Genomic DNA, 19,437 nt, shown 5'->3' with positions numbered 1-19,437 from the left:
CTGAAGAGTTTTAACATCCTATACTGGCTTTTAAAAAATCACTTTAAAATTTAATATAACATTTAATGTATTCAACATTCTAAGACAGATTATTTTCTAAGGACTGGGTAATAAGGCCTGAAGAGTGGTTTAAACTACTTTGCATACCGACATCATTACCTAAATCCTCAAGTCCTTTTATAGCCTAGATAAGTGCCATAAAAAGACTCAGAACATTTTATTTATATTGGTAATGATGACATAGATATAAAATGCAACTATTTAGAGTATATGGATATAAAGTACACTATTCAACAATAGTGCTGAAACCTATTAATCAAGTTCTTTTTATTCATAGTGTGAATCCAAGATGTCAATTTTCTTTTCTTTTTTTTTTTTTTTGAGACAGAGTCTCACTCTGTCACCCAGGCTGGAGTCCAGTGGCCGGATCTCAGCTCACTGTAAGCTCCGCCTCCCGGGTTTACACCATTCTCCTGCCTCAGCCTCCCGAGTAGCTGGGACTACAGGCGCCCGCCACCTCGCCCAGCTAGTTTTTTGTATTTTTTAGTAGAGACGGGGTTTCACCGGGTTAGCCAGGATGGTCTCGATCTCCTGACCTCATGATCTGCCCATCTCGGCCTCCCAAAGTGCTGGGATTACAGGCTTGAGCCACCGCGCCCGGCTTTCTTTTGTTTTTTTTTAGACAGTTTTGCTCTGTAGCCATGGCAGGAGTACAGTGGCGCGATCTTGGCTCGCTGCAACCTCCGCCTCCCAGTTCCTGGTTCAAGCAATTCTCCTGCCTCAGCCTCCAGAGTCGCTGGGATTACAGGCATACGCCACCATGCACGGCTAATTTTTGTATTTTTAGTAGAAATGGGGTTTCGCCATGTTGGCTGGGCTGGTCTTGAACTCCTGACCTGGTGATCGGCCTGCCTCGGCCTCCCAAAGTCCTGTAATCACAGGCCTGAGCCACTGTGCCCAGTCGAGTGTCAATTTTCATAATAAAGTCACAATGTACAGCAGCCTTAATAATTTCTTGTCTGAAATACAGCTAATAAAGGACATCTAGGATGCCATCACCAAAATAACTAAATTATTCAAGATCTGCAACTTTCCAACTGCCCCCTAAATAAGGAACTGGGAGTATTGCTGACAACAGTATCTAATGAGTAACAAGCACAACACTCACCTTGACAGTGGAACCTGCATAGAGCCTCTGAGCCAGCAATCTTCCTGCCTGGATTGCAACCGGGGTGAGCTCCACCTTATCCTCCAATATATCGCCAATGGCATAGATGTAAGGCACATTGGTCTGTTCTTCATCTGTGACAGGTATTTTTCCAGTCCTGCAATTTTACACAGTTAAAAATAATCATTAATTACCATTATTAATTAAGGATAACAAAATCCTCTGTTTTCCCAGGGAAGCCCAAAATTGTGACTCTAGCTGAGGGCAATGTTCTAATGTATTAAAAATATAACAAAACAGCTCAAAGGAACAAAATAGCTTTTCATGACAATTCTGGTCACTATTCTGAAAATCAAAGAAATAAGAAAACTAAGAAATTTTAGAATGGAAGAACTCCAACACAATGGTTAAGAGTGAGGATTCTAAATTATAACTCCCCCCAAAATGGAAAAAGAAAACAAACAGGAAATACTAATGTGAATGGCACTGGAAGAAAAGTTTTCTAGTTGAGCTCTTCAACTATGGTAAAAATTAGCTTTAAAAAATCTAAAATTCAGCCAGGCACAGTGGTTCACACCTGTAATCCCAATACTTTGGGAGGCTGATGTGGGTAGATCACCTGAGGCCAAAAGATGGAGACCAGCCTGGCCAGCATGATTATAGGTGTGATGGCAGGCACCTGTAATCTAGCTACCAGGGAGGCTGAGGCACAAGAATTGCTTGAACCCAGGAAGCGGAGGTGGCAGTGACACGAGATTACACTACTGCACTCCAGCCTGGGTGACAGAGCAAGTCTCTGTCTCAAAAAAACAAACATACAAACAAAAAACTAAAATTCTATAATTGACCAACGCTGTAAATAACTGAAATAGTATTAAATATGACATAACAGACCAGGCCCAGTGGCTCACACTTGTAATCCCAGCATTTTGGGAGGCCAAGGCAGGTGGATCACCTGAGGTCAGGAGTTCAAGATCAGCCTGACCAAAAGGGCGAAACCCCCTCTCTATTAAAAATACAAAAATTAGCCGGGCATGGTGGTGCATGCCTGTAATCCCAGCTACGTGGGAGGCTGAGGCAGGAGAATGGCTCGATCTCAGTGGGCAGAAGTTGCAGTGAGCCGAGATCACACCATTGTACTACAGCCTGAGAGACAAGAGAGAAACTCTGTCTCAAATAAAATAAATAAATAAGTAAATAAATAAATATGACATAATAAAGGTTTTTTCTTACTTTTCATTTATCTTCACCCCTACAGTTTCTAAGCCAATTTTTCTTGTGCAAGCATCTCTTCCTATTGCCAGCAACACCTGAAAAATTATTAATATATTAGTGACTAATAACAAAAAGGCTTTGCATTTATTACTTAATCTTATTTTTCTCTGCTTACTAAGCTAATCTGATTTCATTTTTCAAACTCGGAAATAAATATTTCACTAAGAAAATAATGCAAGAGTTTAAATAAATTAAAATCTTCAGAAAAAATCCTTTGAACATATATGATATATTAGAAATTATTTTCTATTTCTTATTAGGAAAAAGAGAATTCATAATTAATAAACCTATCCAAGTTTAAAGACAACGACATCATAGTCTGTAACTAAATTATTTTTTAAGTGGTTGTCTGGAGAGATGAAAGGAAATAACACAGGACAGAAATTCTGGCTCATTTAAAAATTCTGTTGCCTTTGTATAGCCATTTGACTAATACTTTAAGTTACAGTGGAAAAAATCTGAAGCCATACCTTTAGCAAAACAATTTTCTTTTTTTTTTTTTTTTTTTGAGACGGAGTCTCGCTCTGTTGCCCAGGCTGGAGTGCAGTGGCACAATCTTGGCTCACTGCAATCTGCGCCTCCTGGGTTCAAGCGATTCTTCTGCCTCAGTCTCCCGAGTAGCCAGGACTACAGGCGCACGCCACCATGTCCGGCTAATTTTTGTATTTTCAACAGAGACAGGGTTTCACCATGTTGGCCAGGATGGTCTCAATCTCTTGACCTTGTGATCCACCCGCCTTGGCCTCCCAAAGTGCTGGGATCACAGGCGTGAGCTAAGACGCCCAGCCACCAAAACAAATTTTAATATTATAAGTTACTGAGATGTCTTAGAATGGGCATAGAACCAGTACGTTTGGAAATCACTAAGAGCCATTTTAAGTTCCTATAAGATACCCAATAAGCACGTTATTTGCTTTCTGATAAAGTATTAACCTGGGCCCATTCCTTACCGTATTATACTCTCCTTCAATGATTTCCTCACTGTTGGTGGACTGAGCTACTACTCTGAGTCGGCCTGGTGTCCCCGCTTCAATTTGTTCAATCTGTAAGAGTGATGAAGTTTTACTGTGAAATAAAGACATTTATCAAGTTGGATTATCTACCTTCCCCTTCCATCTGGTTAACCCAAAGTTAAAATATAAAATCTTGCTTGATAGGTCTTTTATGTCCCATCTCCCTCACTTAACATTAGGATGATAAATGATTATCTCCTTCTTTTTCACTGCTCAATGTTGTCTGCTAGAAGGGCTTTCTTTTAAAGAGTTCTCAAACAATAAAATTCAGAGAAAAACGGGGAAAAAAAGCAAGCTACACAAAGCACACTACCATCCCTAAAAATCAAACCAATGACTTACTGCTTTTCCCAGGTTTCTATCTTGTGATTCACCCAGAACCATTAATCCCATGGAGGGCAACTGTTGCCCAAATTCAGAGATTCTCTTTTGACTACAGATGCTCAGCTTTCATTGACAACAAAGGATAGATTAAATTAGAGTAGGTCAATAGTGATATGGGTAACAGCTAGAAAGTCTTAAAAATTGGAGTGGGCAAGGAGATGTGGGTGTTTATCAGAACCAGGGGTTGTTTTCAGTTGTTAAGGATGTAGAAAGAAATGAGCGAGCCCTGATACTTGAGTGATGGCAGATGAGAATAAATATATCAACCCACTACACATAGATGTCAATGACAACCTACAGACTAGGTTTAATGACTTAGAAACCCACCTGGAAAACTATCCAGGGTTATTTTATTTGACATCAATAAGTAATAAAAATTTCCTTCCTGAATTCCCTTTCCTTCTTATATAGTTAAATAAGCCTCTCTGAACATACTGGAAAAGTCTTTCTTGTTTAACTTTAATTAAAATGTTCTAATCCTTGGAAAAGAGCTTAACTGGTCCACTGCTTAAGATTAGTTTGGAAACATTAAGGGCCTCATCCCACCTCCACCCTTATTCACTTTTGTACTTCAATCAGGCCTTTTTTGTATCTAGAACAATATTTCTTCCCACAGAGCCTTTCTACACATACTACATTCTCTGTAAAAAATGTACCCTCTCCCCACTCTCCACAGAAGGTTCCTTCCATTCGGTCACTTTATAATACAGCAAGAGTTTAATACCCAGCTGTGGGAATCAGATACTCTGGTAACCCTATTTTACTAGGAATAGTCCACCAGGTTTTCAAAAGGGTCCACAATTCCCCATATGTTAAAAAATATATATATAGGAAGATGTTACTTTCTATCAGTACAGCATATACACACAACTATTGTTTACTGTTGTTATGAATCATAGCTCTACTGCAAATATAGCATATATACCTCTACTGCTAGGCCAGGTGCGGTGGCTCAAGCCCGTAATCCCAGCACTTTCGGACGCTGCTCTGGGAGGACCACTTGAGGTCAGGAGTTGAAGATCAGCCTGGCCAACATGGTGAAAGCCTTCTCTACTAAAAATACAAAAATTAGCCAGGTGTGGTGGCATGCACCTGTGGCCCCAGTTACTCAGGAGGCTGAGGCAACAGAATCGCTTGAACCTGGGAGGCAGAGGTTGCAGTCAGCCGAGATTGGGCTACTGCACTCCAGCCTGGGTGACAGAGCCAAACTCCGTCTCAAAAAAAAAAAAAAAAAAGTAAAAATAAAAAACAGCTACAGTAATCAAGCACTGACAGCTTCCAGGAAATTTGTGCCTTAATCTTCACAACAATATTATGAGATAGATTTACTTTAGACTTACTCTCTACCAGGTACTTTTCTAATTACTTTATAAGTGTTGGCTAATGCAATTCTCACAAGAATTGTTAGATGCTGTTATCAACCTCATTTTACAGAAGAAACAGGTTCAGAGAGGTAACTCTTCCAAAGTCATAGAGCAAGAAACTGGCAGAATAGTATGTGAATTCAGGTCATTCCAATCCCAAAGTTCATATTCTTATGTATCAGCATTAGGAGATCCATAGTCACATACACAACTCAAGTCAACCCACTGAGAGATGAAAAGAAATGACAACTACAATTCCTTAAGTTTAACAAAATAGTCCCACCATTTTCCCTGCACTAGAGAAAATTATCTGTTAGTCTGAGACGTACACTAAGTGTTCAATTTTGTCACTCTTATGTATCAAAACATTTCTGATAATGTTAACAAATCCCAGGTGTGACTTGGCATAGTATTAGGTCTTTTCAAAAGATTAAAAGAGTGAAAAAGGTTAGCACACATAAATAAATGAGATAAGCGGGATGCCAGAAGTATGTAGTGTTTATGTTGAGACTGTACCATATACCAAGGGGGAAATGTCCTACGGGGAGCCAGGGAGTGCAGGTAGGGCCTAGTCTTGAACTCTTATTTAAATCTCTGGTGTATATGAAGAAACAAAGTATTAACAGACCAAAGATGACAAAGGAATGCATAAAGGAAAGCACTGAACAGAAGAAAACCAAAAGTGAGAAAGTTGACAAACGAAGAGATTATTAATCTATAAATAAGAACAAAGCTATATAGGTCTTTAGATGGTAGGGAGGTACGAGTTTATATACCAGCATACAGCAGTAGGGGAATCAGCATTCCTGATGGTTTATAATGCTGAAAGGATGCTTCCACCACCAACTCAACTCTCTTTTTGCCTTTTACCTGAATGTAGAATCAACAAACCTACAGGCAAACCCACTTACTTTAATTGGTACAAACTGTCTTATAAACTTGATGCCATGTTCTTCCATGTGTTCACCAATTTTGCTGGCCATGTCCTGGTCAAATCCTCTAAGAAGAATGGACCTAACCATAACAGTGACATCTAAACCAATACCAGCAAGAAATCCAGCACACTCTAAAGCGACATAGGATGCTCCAACGACCAGGGTCTTACCCGGGCAGTAAGGCAAGGAGAAAAGATCATCACTGGAAAAAAAAAAAAAGAAAGAAGAAAAAAAAAGTTCCTATATGAGTAATTACTAAATCCAAGTACACATTTTTACTTTGATAAGAACATACTTTCAAGATGATAAACATTCTACTAGCTACACACATAATACATTAGAAGTTTTTATAATTCTTAAATACCCTTTCTTGCCACTCAGCTGCTTTGGGAGTAGCTCAAGCTACCCACAGCTAAACACAGCAAACTGTGTGACTTCTGATATTAGTCAGTTAGTCCAATTCATCTTCACACTAAATGATTTTGAACTGTTTGGAATAAATCACAGATTTGCAAACCCTAACCTCCATCCTCATGCCACCACTCAGCTCTCTCTGAGGTGGAAAAACCTGTGTTACCTGTCCTCAGCTGAAACACCAATTATTATCAAGAATGTGGACAAGAATGGGGGGGAAATAAACTTTCAATATCTTATAATATAAAAGTCAACTATAAAAAGTAGAACCTGACAAAAGTCTTCTAGTTGAGCTAGGGACACAGAGATCATAAAAGCATTGTTAGAGAATGAGTTTTTAAAAAATATCAGAAGGGGGCCTGCTATTGTCTGAATGTTTATGTACCCCCCAAATGCATAGATTAACATCCTAAACCCCAAGGCAATGATATCAGGGGTGGGGCTTTTGGGAAGTGATTAGGCCATGAGGGCAGACCACTCATGAATGGGGCTAATGTCCTCATAAAAAAGGCCCCTGAGACCTCTTCCACCATGTGAGAAAGGATAAAAGCATATACCAAAAAGAGCCTTAAGGAGAAGAGTAATTTATAACACAATCAGAAACTCCTGAGCAAAAGGGATCCAAACACATTTACCAACACTCTGTCTTAATGACTTCATAATTGAAAGCTCCTGAACAATGTCAGCAGTGTTACCATTTGACAGGCAAAAATAAACCACACAGCAAAACATCTCCTTGCTTGACTCATTTCAGGAGGTCCTTCTACACTGACACCATAACCGTTCAACAGCATTGAGTAGGGTCTACAGTCTGATAAATCTAAATGACCTGCCAGCCTCTATTTCTTTTAGCAGCCACTCTGCAAGTGTTAAAGGGTAATATATGATCCTCATTTTACAAAATCTAAATGTATATATGTATCATACCTATTTTACAAAATGTGAATATCCATTGATTACATACTTACATACACATGCATAAATTTCAAATACAAATGTAAATATAAATCTATACTAGTATGTTAGTGATACTAATTCTGTGTAGCAAGATGACCAATGTTTGGGCCGGGCGCGGTGGCTCAAGCCTGTAATCCCAGCACTTTGGGAGGCCGAGACGGGCGGATCACGAGGTCAGGAGATCGAGACCATCCTGGCTAACACGGTGAAACCCCGTCTCTACTAAAAATACAAAAAAAAAAAAAACTAGCCAGGCGAGGTGGCAGGCGCCTGTAGTCCCAGCTACTCCGGAGGCTGAGGCAGGAGAATGGCGTAAACCCGGGAGGCGGAGCTTGCAGTGAGCTGAGATCCGGCCACTGCACCCCAGCCCGGGCTACAGAGCAAGACTCCGTCTCAAAAAAAAAAAAAAAAAAAAAAAAAAAGATGACCAATGTTTGAAGTTTTCAATATTTAAAATGTTCTCCTTTAGGCCGGGCGCGGTGGCTCAAGCCTATAATCCCAGCACTTTGGAAGGCCGAGACAGACGGATCACGAGGTCAGGAGATCGAGACCATCCTGGTCAACACGGTGAAACCCCGTCTCTACTAAAAAATAGCCAGGCGAGGTGGCAGGCGCCTGTAGTCCCAGCTACTCAGGAGGCTGAGGCAGGAGAATGGTGTAAACCCGGCAGGCAGAGCTTGCAGTGAGCTGAGATCTGGCCATTGCACTCCAGCCTGGGTGACAGAGTGAGACTCCGCCTCAAAAAAAAAAAAAAAAAGTTCTCCTTTAAAATCATTTTTCCTTTTTCTCTTTCTCCTAAACCCCTGCCCCCAGAGAGGGCACAATGTGGCAAAGAAATCTGTCTGAAGTCCAAAAAATTGACGAAGTGGGTTTGAAGAAAAATGTGAAAGCAAAATCCACAATAGGTTTTTCTTTTCCACCCTGCTTTTTTTCTTTACCTGCTAATGCAGTATTCTTTGTCACCAGGGATGCCCAAGTAACGTGGTCTTTCACCAGTGGCAATGAGAAATCTCTCTGCTGAATAAATTTTTTCTTTACCTTTATTATTTGTTGCCTACAAAGGAACCAATATGAAAACCTTATTAAGTAATCATTCCTCAGAATTATAAACTTCATAGTTAACAAAGGCCATTCACTACATTGTCTCATTTCATCCTCATAATGAGGACAAAAATATAGTAAAAAGGATAAATTAAGACTGAGTAGTTAACAGACTTGCTCAAAGTCACAATGCTAGTAAGTGCCAGAGCCAAACCTCAAATCCAGGTGGTCTGGTTCAGTACGCTTACATTTTACCATACCTCCACACAAGGCCCCATAGGATGATATGACAGCAAAATCACCAAACTGGATAGTCTGGGTCACAGTGGCTATTACTTTTATTATAATACTTTAACATTTTCCAACCAAAGCTTTAAAAAAAAAAAAAAAACTAGTCAGGATGTCACATAATTACCTTAATCCTGTGAGGACCAATAAACTGCCCGTAAGCATTCTCATAGACAACTTTTTTCTCCCGCAGAGCTACTCGGTAGCCCCAATTCAAAGAGCCAATGTGATTCTGTACAGCTTCTATCATTCTGTCCCAATCATGCTTAACTGTATAAGGAAATAAGACAAAATCTTGTTTGGCTTTTCAACTCCTGGCAAAGATCATTTCTCAATAATCACTCAAGTGAAATACAAGGAGCAGAGCTCTAAAAGGCAATCTAAAAGGGCAAATCCTCCATTTTGAGCACATATGCCACTTTTTCATCTTTGAATATTCTTTCTCTTTTATAAGACTAATACAATCAAATAATACAAGACAGATCTCCTGACAATTTTAAACTAAAATAACAATACACAAACTCTTCCCTTCTTTATCTAGAAATGAACTTGAATTTTACTGATTTCTGGGATATATTAAGGCTTAGGATTCTCTATTTGTAAGAAAATCCAAGAGATTCTGATGTAGCCAAGTATGGAGTTACTACACTAGTAACAATGTTTATGTCAGGGGCTGGCAAACTGAAACCATGGGCCAATCCAGCCCATCACCTTTTTGTAAATAAAGTTTTATTAAAATACAGCCATGCTTATTTATTTCAATATTTTCTAGTGCTACTTTCACACTACATGGGCAGAGTTAAGTAGCTACTAGAGACCCTATGCCCCAAGAATCCTAAAATATTTACCATCTAGCCTTTTATGGAAAAAATTCACTGACTGTTCATGTAGACAGAATTTTAAGAGTCCATCACATTTCCCTCCAAACTCCCATATCTCATCAAAGAGAAAACTTTTTTATTCTTTTTGATTCTGTCATAATTAAATTAATCCTCAGGTCACTAAAGTAATATTAAATTTCAAAGGATAAAAATCAACCCTTGGGTATTCAATAATCTCTCTTTTTTATTCCCCCCCCAGACAGAGTCTTGCCCTGTTGCCCAGACTGGAATGCAATGGCTCAATCTGGGCTCACTGCAACCTCTGACCCCCCAACCCCAGGGTTCAAGCTATTCTCATGCCTCAGCCTCCCAAGTAGCTGAGACTACAAGTGTGGGCCACCACGCCCAGCTAATTTTTTGTAATTTTAGTAGAGACGCAGTTTTGCCATGTTGGCCTGGCTGGTCTCAAACTCCTGACCTCAAGTGCTCTGCCCACTTCAGCCTCCCAAAGTGCTGGGATTACAGGCACGAGTCATTGCACCCAGCCTCAATAATCTCTTCTTTAGAGACAGGGTCTCACTCTGTTGCCCAGGCTGGAGTGCAGTGGTACAATCAATAACAGCTCACTGCAGCCTCAAACTCCGGGGCTCAAATTATCCCCCTGCTTCAGCCTCCTAAGAAGCTGGGACTATAGGAGAGGGCTTCCATGCCCAACTAATTTTTTTTTTTTTTTAAGAGACAGGGTCTTGCTTTGTTGCCCAAGGTAGTCTTGAACTTCTGGTCTCAAACTGATCCTTCCCCTTGGCCTCCCAAACTGTCGGGATTACAGGCATGAGCCACCTGGCCCAATAATCAATATCTTATAAATGACTAGGGAAATAAATAAGATACAGGTAAATATACTCTGGTGGTAGGCAAAAGACAGGTCCTACCTAGGGCAGCTGTGGTTTGGAAGGAAGAAGAGAATCAACATATACTGAAAGCTTCTCTCATTGAAATGAGGAATGTGAGTCTCTAATTCAGTGGGCAAGTAGACTGGCTATACAGTAAGTGTTAAAACAGGCTTATAACACTTACTGGCCAGCCTCTGGAAGTGGGAATGACAGCACAAAAAACTGATTTATAGCCTCCAAGAGAACAGATAGATTATGGATATTGAATTCAATTCATATGATCATAATATGTTAGAATTAGAGCGAACCTTAAGAGATTGGTTCAACTGAAAGAAAAAAAAAAAAAAAGTAACTGCAGATGCCACTGTGGTTATGGTTCTAGAGGACCAGGTAGCTTGTGGGCGGGGAAGGCTGCAGGAAGGTTGGACTAACCTGCCTGCCTGGCCTGTCTACCACTACAAAAGTCTCAGGACTTGCTGTTTCTCTACTAGGAGTGGAATAGAATAGTATATAACTCACCTACACATGCTAATCATCTAAGCTGCAGTAATTACCAATGTTTTACAAAATTTCTTCTTATATCCCTCTCTCTCTTAAGGATCTGAGCAAACAATGTGACCCCAACATTATAAAACTTTAAAAGTTAGTGATTTTCTAAGATTCCAGACTTGGAAAAGGTACTATTATCTTAAGTAGGAAGTAAAAGCATCAAGAAAAGAAGCATAACTAGTTTGAGTGACAGCAAAATTTTTCCAAGCATGTATTTATGCCTTATCTTTACATTTAATACACAATTAAAACCCTGAAAAAGCCACAAAATAGTTTAACCTGGCTACTGGCTGGAGTATTTTCCCTCAAATGCTCCATAATGCATAGGTCTCAAACCTCAAATCAGATAGGGGTTGGAGTTTCACTCTTCACAACAGAGTGACATACGTCATAAATTAGCCAGGAAGCTATGCCAAATCTTACTTTATTCTTCTACTAGATAATGCAATCTACTTTCTAAAATTAACAATTCTGCCGGGCATGGTGGCTCACGCCTGTTAATCCCAGCACTTTGGGAGGCCAAGGCAGGTGGATCACGAGGTCAGGAGATCAAGACCATCCTGGCTAACAGGGTGAAACCCCATCTCTACAAAAAATACAAAAAATTAGCCAGGTGTGGTGGTGGGCACCTGTAATCCCAGCTACTCGAGAGGCTGAGGCAGGAGAATGGCGTGAACCCAGGAGGCGGAGCTTGCAGTGAGCCGAGATGGCACCACTGCACTCCAGCCTGGGTGACAGAGTGAGACTCTGTCTCAAAATAAATAAATAAATTAAATTAAATTAAATTAACAATTCCAATCTCTTCAACTCGTCTAGGGTTTTTAGAGTGCTCTAAATATTTTTAATCCAACAAAGTCTAACCACCCCCTCCTCAACAAACAACCCCCACCCCCCCAAATATCGGCTCATGAAACAAGACTTCTTTGGAGGAAGAAAAATGTAACAGCTTTAAAAGAAAGCAAATGCAATTAGTACTTTCTTACAAATTATAAACATTGTATGATTTCTCACAAACACTACATGACAATATATTCAAAAGAACTCTAATTTTATATTATAGAAATACCATAATCCAAATGCAATATCTGTTGTTACCATAACTATGTAAATACTTGACAAAGGATAACTCCAGTGATTATATCCATAAAAAATGTAAACAATAAAAACAACTAGGCTATTTGCTCTCTTCATGAAAATTGATGATGCATTACAAAGATTGCAGCTCAAACCACCAAAAGCACAAACACAAGAGTAGCTTTTCCCTCTCATACCTGTCTCCTCGACTTTCCATCCATAGTTTCGAGAGTCTTGTAGGGCTTGTCCTAACAAAGCTGCTTGATGCATCAGTTTTTTAGGTATGCAACCCACATTCACACATGTTCCTCCGAGACCTACAACAACATTGAGAAATCAGTTTATAGCCTGCTTTCCAAGCCTTACAAATCTTCAAAGTCAACAATTATTACAACTCTAAGAAATATTGTATTATATTTGCTTAATGTGGCCAATAATAAAGTTTATTCCTAAATCTTACAATATTCATCAGTTCAGAGACCCTTACATAACAAACACGGTAACATCATCCTAAAACGAAACAAAGAGGGGCAGATTTCCACGATTTCCATATACTTCAAAGATAGAAAATTAATTGATTGCTGATAAAGATGCCAGAAATTGAAATTTTACTATGTACACAACCCTATATAGATGACCCGACTTACGATTTTTCTCTTCATGTTGATACCCATACACCCATACTGTGTTTCACTTTCAGTACAGCATTCAATAAATTATATGAGATATTCAACACTTTATTATAAAATAGGCTTTGTGTTAGATGATTTTGCCCATCTGTAGGTTAATGTAAGTGTTCAGAGCATGTTTAAGGTAGACTAGGCTAAGCTATGATGTTCAGGAGGTTAGGTGTATTAAATGCATTTTTGACTTGTTTTCAACTTACAAAGCATTTTATCAGGATGTAGTTCCCCATTGTAATTCAAGCAGCATCTGCACTTGCCATTGAATCTATGCACAGAGGTAACTGATAAAGGCGTTGTTATGCTAGGCGATTAGAGTGTAGTGATTCTTAAACTACACATAAAATTTGGTGTATATGGGCCAGGCGTGGTGGTTCACGTCTGTAATCCTAGCATTTTGGAGGCCGAGGTGGGTGGATCATTTGAAGTCAGGAGTTTGAGATCAGCCTGGCCAACATGATGAAACCCCATCTCTACTAAAAGTACAAAAAAATTAGCCGGGCGTGGTGGTACATGTCTGTAATCCCAGCTACTCAGGAGGCTGAGGCAGAAGAACGGCTTGAACCCAGGAGGTGGAGGTTGCAGTGAGCCGAGATAGCGCCACACTGCACTCCAGCCTGGGCAACAGAGCGAGACTCCATCTCAAAAAAAAATTTTTTTTGGTGTTGATGTGCATTTTTTTAAGGAGGTGGCCTACAGCATTCACTTGGTTTTTTAAAGGATGCATGACTTCCCTTGCTCCCTAAAAAAAAACTTTAGTATCCCTAAGCTTAAAGAACATGGTTACAGCTTGTTTCCATTAGAACAAAACACAGGCAGGTGACCAAAATGACATGAGTTACGAGTGAAAGATGGCAACAGACTTCACAGCTCAAAGTCGGTCCTCTGAGCAGAATGCTACCAGCATCTCTCTGGAGTATAAACTTCACAGGTCAGAAGGGGAATACCTAGCAACAAGAGCAGTGTCTGACACAGATTGACACATTAAGTGTCTGCTGAACGGATGAATCGGAAATTGTGACATCGCCTTATCTGGACTTCCTGCTTCTTGGTTCCTTCTAATGCAAGCAGCCAAGTAATCTTTAAAAAATGTTTTTTTTTTTTTTTTTTTTTTTTTTGAGACGGAGTCTCGCTCTGTCGCCCAGGCTGGAGTGCAGTGGCGCGATCTCGGCTCACTGCAAGCTCCGCCTCCCGGGTTCACGCCATTCTCCTGCCTCAGCCTCCCGAGTAGCTGGGACTACAGGCGCCCACAACCGCGCCCGGCTAATTTTTTGTATTTTTAGTAGAGACGGGGTTTCACCGTGGTCTCGACCTCCTGACCTTGTGATCCGCCCGCCTCGGCCTCCCAAAGTGCTGGGATTACAGGCGTGAGCCACCGCGCCCGGCTAAAAAATGTTATATTATCACATGGCTCCCCTGCCTTAGAGTCTTCAAAAGCTCATTTATATGCTCTGATTAGTCCAATTTAGTCCAAATTATATGCTTTGATTAGTCCAAATTCCTTATCTGGGCCTACAAAGCCCTCGATAGGGACACCTGCCTTCCTCTCTGGTCTCACCTCACACTACCACCTCCAGCTCCCATTATCTATGCCACAACCATGAAGGACTCTTACCTACCTCAGGGCCTTTGTATGTGCTATCCTCGAAGAAAGAGAAGCTGCCTGGAAAGTTCTGCCTCACCTTTTGACAGCTGGCTCATTCTCATTCTTTGGCCTCTTCTAAATAAATGCCACCTCTTCAGATGCCTTCCTTGATAATCTTCTCAAAGTTAAACTCTCCTTTATCCACTTCGTCTCTATGCCACTATATAATTTTTTCAATACCACTTACCACAACTCCTAAAGTTCTTACGTATCTTTTGTCTCCCCACTTAGAATATAAGCTCCACAAGGGCAGGAACTTTGAATGTGCCAAGTTCACTGCTATATCATCACTGCCATGGTTCATAATAAATGTTCAATAAACATTTGCTGAATAAATGAATAATGAACATATAATTCATCAAGACCGAGAAGCAGTAAGGGCTAGGCAGTAAGGTATCTCATTCCAGTTTTGTTCAATGTAGGAGGTAGATTTAAAACAGAAATCCACATATGAAAAGTTTAAATTTTCAGTTATTAAGCCCCTATATATGCTAGATTACTCAAATATTTACCTTTAAATCATAGCTTGTAGACAAGGTTTTTACTTCTTGACTCTGTGCCAAAGAACCTAAATTTTTAGCATTTAACCTGATCCATTTTAACTTGGCTCAAATAAAAGATATATATGTTTTGGGGCTAGTTTTTCTTTAACTTAGCTTTTAATTTTTTTTTTTTTTTTTTTTTTTGAGACGGAGTCTCTGTCGCCCAGGCTGGAGTGCAGTGGTGCTATCTCGGCTCACTGCAAGCTCCGCCTCCCGGGTTTACGCCATTCTCCTGCCTCAGCCTCCCGAGTAGCTGGGACTATAGGAGCCCGCCACCTCGCCCGGCTAATTTTTTTGTATTTTTAGTAGAGACGGGGTTTCATTGTGTTAGCCAGGATGGTCTCGATCTCCTGACCTCGTGATCCGCCCGTCTCGGCCTCCCAAAGTGCTGGGATTACAGGCTTGAGCCACCGCGCCCGGCCAGTTTTTAATTTTTTAAATTAGGCTTTAGGAGCCAGTTAGATTACTGCCAGGGGAAAACTACTTCGGCAACATCACTTCTAGAGTATTTTAAAAGCTTACCCCATCTAGTTCCAAGAGGGGTGGGAGTGACAAAGTCCAGGACCATCACCTTCTTGCCATATTGGGCTGCCTCCTGGAAAATAAAATTATTAAAGTGAGTTGGAAAGGTTAACATGACAGATTGGAAATGGGCTGTTAAAAATCTATGATTTTGGCCGGGCGCGGTGGCTCACGCCTGTAATCCCAGCACTTTGGGAGGCCGAGACGGGCGGATCACGAGGTCAGGAGATCGAGACCATCCTGGCTAACACGGCGAAACCCCGTCTCTACTAAAAAATACAAAAAACTAGCCGGGCGAGGTGGCGGGTGCCTGTAGTCCCAGCTACTCGGGAGGCTGAGGCAGGAGAATGGCGTAAACCCGGGAGGCGGAGCTTGCAGTGAGCTGAGATCCGGCCACCGCACTCCAGCCTGGGTGACAGAGCGAGACTCCGTCTCAAAAAAAAAAAAAAAAAAAAAAAAAATCTATGATTTTTTTTTTAAGCTATAGAGCTTAAAGCATAACGAGGCCGGGCGCGGTGGCTCAAGCCTGTAATCCCAGCACTTTGGGAGGCCGAGACGGGCGGATCACGAGGTCGGGAGATCGAGACCATCCTGGCTAATATGGTGAAACCCCGTCTCCACTAAAAAAAAATACAAAAAACTAGCCGGGCGAGGTGGCGGGCGCCTGTAGTCCCAGCTACTCGGGAGGCTGAGGCAGGAGAATGGCGGGAACCCGGGAGGCGGAGCTTGCAGTGAGCTGAGATCCGGCCACTGCACTCCAGCCTGGGCGACAGAGCGAGACTCCGTCTCAAAAAAAAAAAAAAAAAAAAAAAAGCATAACGAGTAATTAATACCTGGGTACTTCACACACATCATGATGATTAATTCAACTCCAGGATAAAAATTAACAGATATTCAGATAGTTGTGAGAGTAGATTTTAAAATTATGCATAATAGAGTAGTAAAATTGTTAGAATCAGCTGGAAACCTTAGACTTCTCACATAACTCCATTCAAACAGTAACAGATTAAGCAATACCTGAAAAAAGAAAGTGGCCATTTCCAAGCAAGTTGCCAAGTAGCTGAAAAAGCAGGTTTACTGACAGTCTACAGCCCTTAATGCAACCTGTATCCTATAAGGTGATATTTTAAAAATCATTTTAAAGTTTAATCTAATTTGGTTTCTAAAGCAGAATACTGAAGAAGTTTTTCTTCTGTATTACAAGACTTCCTAAAAATTTCACATGAGGAGCTCATTAAAAAGTTGACAATATCTATGATGTTTCCAATTCTATTTTGAGGGAAGGAAACAAGAGTTAGAAGTTTGTTTTGCAGAGTATCTTTTCTTTCTCAGAGAATAAACTTTGTATATTGGCAACTAGACCTCCAAAGGTTATTTGAAAGGACTGAGTCTACATGTCTTTCAAACACACCATCCCTGGAGTAAAACACATCAGGTATTATTCCTGAATTACTTTCAGCAAAGCACTGCTTCATGCTGGTCTGCCCCTAACTTGGGCAGCTTCTACCCATTACTGATTCAACACAAGCTACACCTTAGGGAAGTATAACCACTTCATCTTTTAAAGGAACCTGTTGGGTAAGGATGACAGGCCCAAGGGGTCCTCACATGGGAAATTTATCTTGATTCAGGACCAGGAGCCTCACTCCTAACCTTCTTTATTTATACATCCTCTTCCCAATCACCCTCAGACCACAGAGTTAGTGGTTATTAACCGCACATACACAGAAAGCAAATCATTTTTAATAAACGGGTTTAAGAAACCCAATTGCTCTCCATCTTTTTTATACTGGAGAGAAGGGGTTATGAACAGGGAAATCATCAAGTGAAAAAGACAAATATTAATTAAGAAATATATTTGCTTAATTTCAAACCATTTCCACACAACACCTATATATATATATTTTTTTTTGTTTGAGACAGAGTTTGCTCCTGTTGCCCAGGCTGGAGTACAATGGTGCGATCTCAGCTCACTGCAAACTCAGCCTCCCAGGTTCAAGCCATTCTCCTGCCTCAGCCTCCCAAGTAGCTGGGATTACAGGCACCCACCACCACACCCAGCTAATTTTTGTATTTTTAGTAGAGATGGGGTTTCACCACATTGGCTAGGCTGGTCTTGAACTCCTGACCTCAGGTGATCCACCCACCTTGGACTCCCAAAGTGCTGGGATTACAGCCGTGGTGAGCCACTGCACCAGGCACAACACCCTTATTATCTCTGAGAAATCAACTAAACTTTAAAGTGAGTGGAAACATGTTCCGAACTACTGGGCCCTGTACTTTTATATAAGTAATGTATATTTCAATCTGGAAAAATGATTTATAAAGTGGTCCCTTATCATGTCCATGTCCTGCCCAAGTTAATGTGCAAAATGTCACAAAAGTGGATCAAATAAATTCCACAGACAGCGGAGAGAACCCTGTGAGGAATGTTAATATTCTAACTACCACCCAGACAACACACAACACAAGGAGCCTTGCCTTAGCAGCTGCCAGGCCTCCTGAGCCACCTCCAATGATGATAAGGTCATAGTCATAGGACTCGGGAAGATCCTCAGGGCCGTTCATTTTTAGTAGCTTTTGAAGTCTGCCCTCCTGATAAGCCTAAAGAAAAATAACAGGAGAGAAAATAATTTAACTTAAAATCAGCAATGTCCAAAAAGCTTTTAAGAAAACCTTTTCTTAAAGAAAAACAAAAGGAATTTTCAAAGGGAAAATGTTGTTTGATTTATAATTACAGCATACAGATGGAAATATTCAACCTTCCTTAAAGTTGTGAACTGCTTGCTTTATGTTAGTTTATTAGCCCCAAACACTGTCATTGCTAACTACTTTGAAGTGTTCGTATATTACCTCCACATAAGTAAACCAGCTTAGGTCTAAATCAGGTTTAATCATCAGCCTTTTTTTCCTAGAATTTTTAAACTAGGTTTTAAAGATAGGGGCTTGGTAAATATGGGCATAGCTTAATATCAATATAACAATTTTAAAAGATCAGCCAAATATTTATTTAAGACTTTTCTGTACTGTTTGGCTGGGGCATAACATCTAGAAAATCAGAACAGAACTGTCAATTGATACTGAACTGCATGAAAAGTTAAACGTGAAAGTTGCTGCTTTTGTAGGATATTTTAAATAGGCACAACTCTGCAAAGTTCATTCCTTTAATTGCATATGCATGAAGTCTCCCATATTTAATATTTAGTTTCCATATACTTAGCAAGTAACAAACTTTTATAATTTAGGTGTTAGACTCTCAATTTTTAAAAAAATCCTTTCATTCCACTAATATTATTCTGATACACATTAATTATATTTCAAATCAGTTTAATATGATATTTTGGTGATATATTTAATATTATCTCTTACTAAAATAAAAATCTATGTTAACAAGAGATAATGACTGAGAAAGTTGTTAATAAGCACAACAAAATGTTTTCAAAAACTCAAGTCTTAGGCCAGGCGCAGCAGCTCACGCCTGTAATACCAGCACTTTGGGAGGCCGAGGCGGGAGGATTACTTGAAGTCAGGAGTTCGAGATCAGCCTGGCCAACAGGGTAAAACCCTCTCTCTACTAAAAATACAAAAATTAGCCAGGCATGGTGGTGGGCCCCTGTAATCTCAGCTACTCTGGAGGCTGAGGCAGGAGAAGCACTTGAACCCGGGAGACAGAGGTTGCAGTGAGCCAAGATCGCACCACTGGACTCCATCTCATTTAAAAAAACAAACAAACAAAAAGTCTTAACTTTAATAACAAAAAGAGCCCCCAAACTTACCAGCCCAAACTGCACATTTCTCTCTTGCCTACCATCAGATGCAGGGGGTGAAAGGCAGAGCTTGGGGTCAGCAGAAGAACAAGGTTCTTGGGA

At 40.4% G+C, this 19,437-nt stretch overlaps 1 protein-coding gene across 2 annotated transcripts in view; it reads right to left on the bottom strand.

Annotated features, from left to right (window-relative positions):
• TXNRD1 (thioredoxin reductase 1) overlaps positions 1 to 19,437 on the bottom strand; it is a 68,342-nt gene that overhangs the window by 22,711 nt on the left and 26,194 nt on the right. For both annotated transcript variants that reach the window (NM_001351765.2, NM_001256275.3), the window contains 9 exon segments: positions 1,169 to 1,325; positions 2,402 to 2,478; positions 3,394 to 3,486; positions 6,116 to 6,341; positions 8,449 to 8,564; positions 8,967 to 9,109; positions 12,374 to 12,493; positions 15,569 to 15,641; positions 18,050 to 18,172. In NM_001351765.2, the coding sequence (NP_001338694.1) occupies positions 1,169 to 1,325; positions 2,402 to 2,478; positions 3,394 to 3,486; positions 6,116 to 6,341; positions 8,449 to 8,564; positions 8,967 to 9,109; positions 12,374 to 12,493; positions 15,569 to 15,641; positions 18,050 to 18,136 (1,092 nt within the window). In that variant the 5' untranslated portion in view covers positions 18,137 to 18,172.

The sequence above is a fragment of the Macaca mulatta genome, chromosome 11, assembly GCF_049350105.2.
Source record: "Macaca mulatta isolate MMU2019108-1 chromosome 11, T2T-MMU8v2.0, whole genome shotgun sequence".
Lineage (NCBI taxonomy): Eukaryota > Metazoa > Chordata > Mammalia > Primates > Cercopithecidae > Macaca > Macaca mulatta.
The sequence above is the reverse complement of the archived record's forward strand: the minus strand, read 5'-3'. Positions and strand labels throughout refer to the sequence as shown.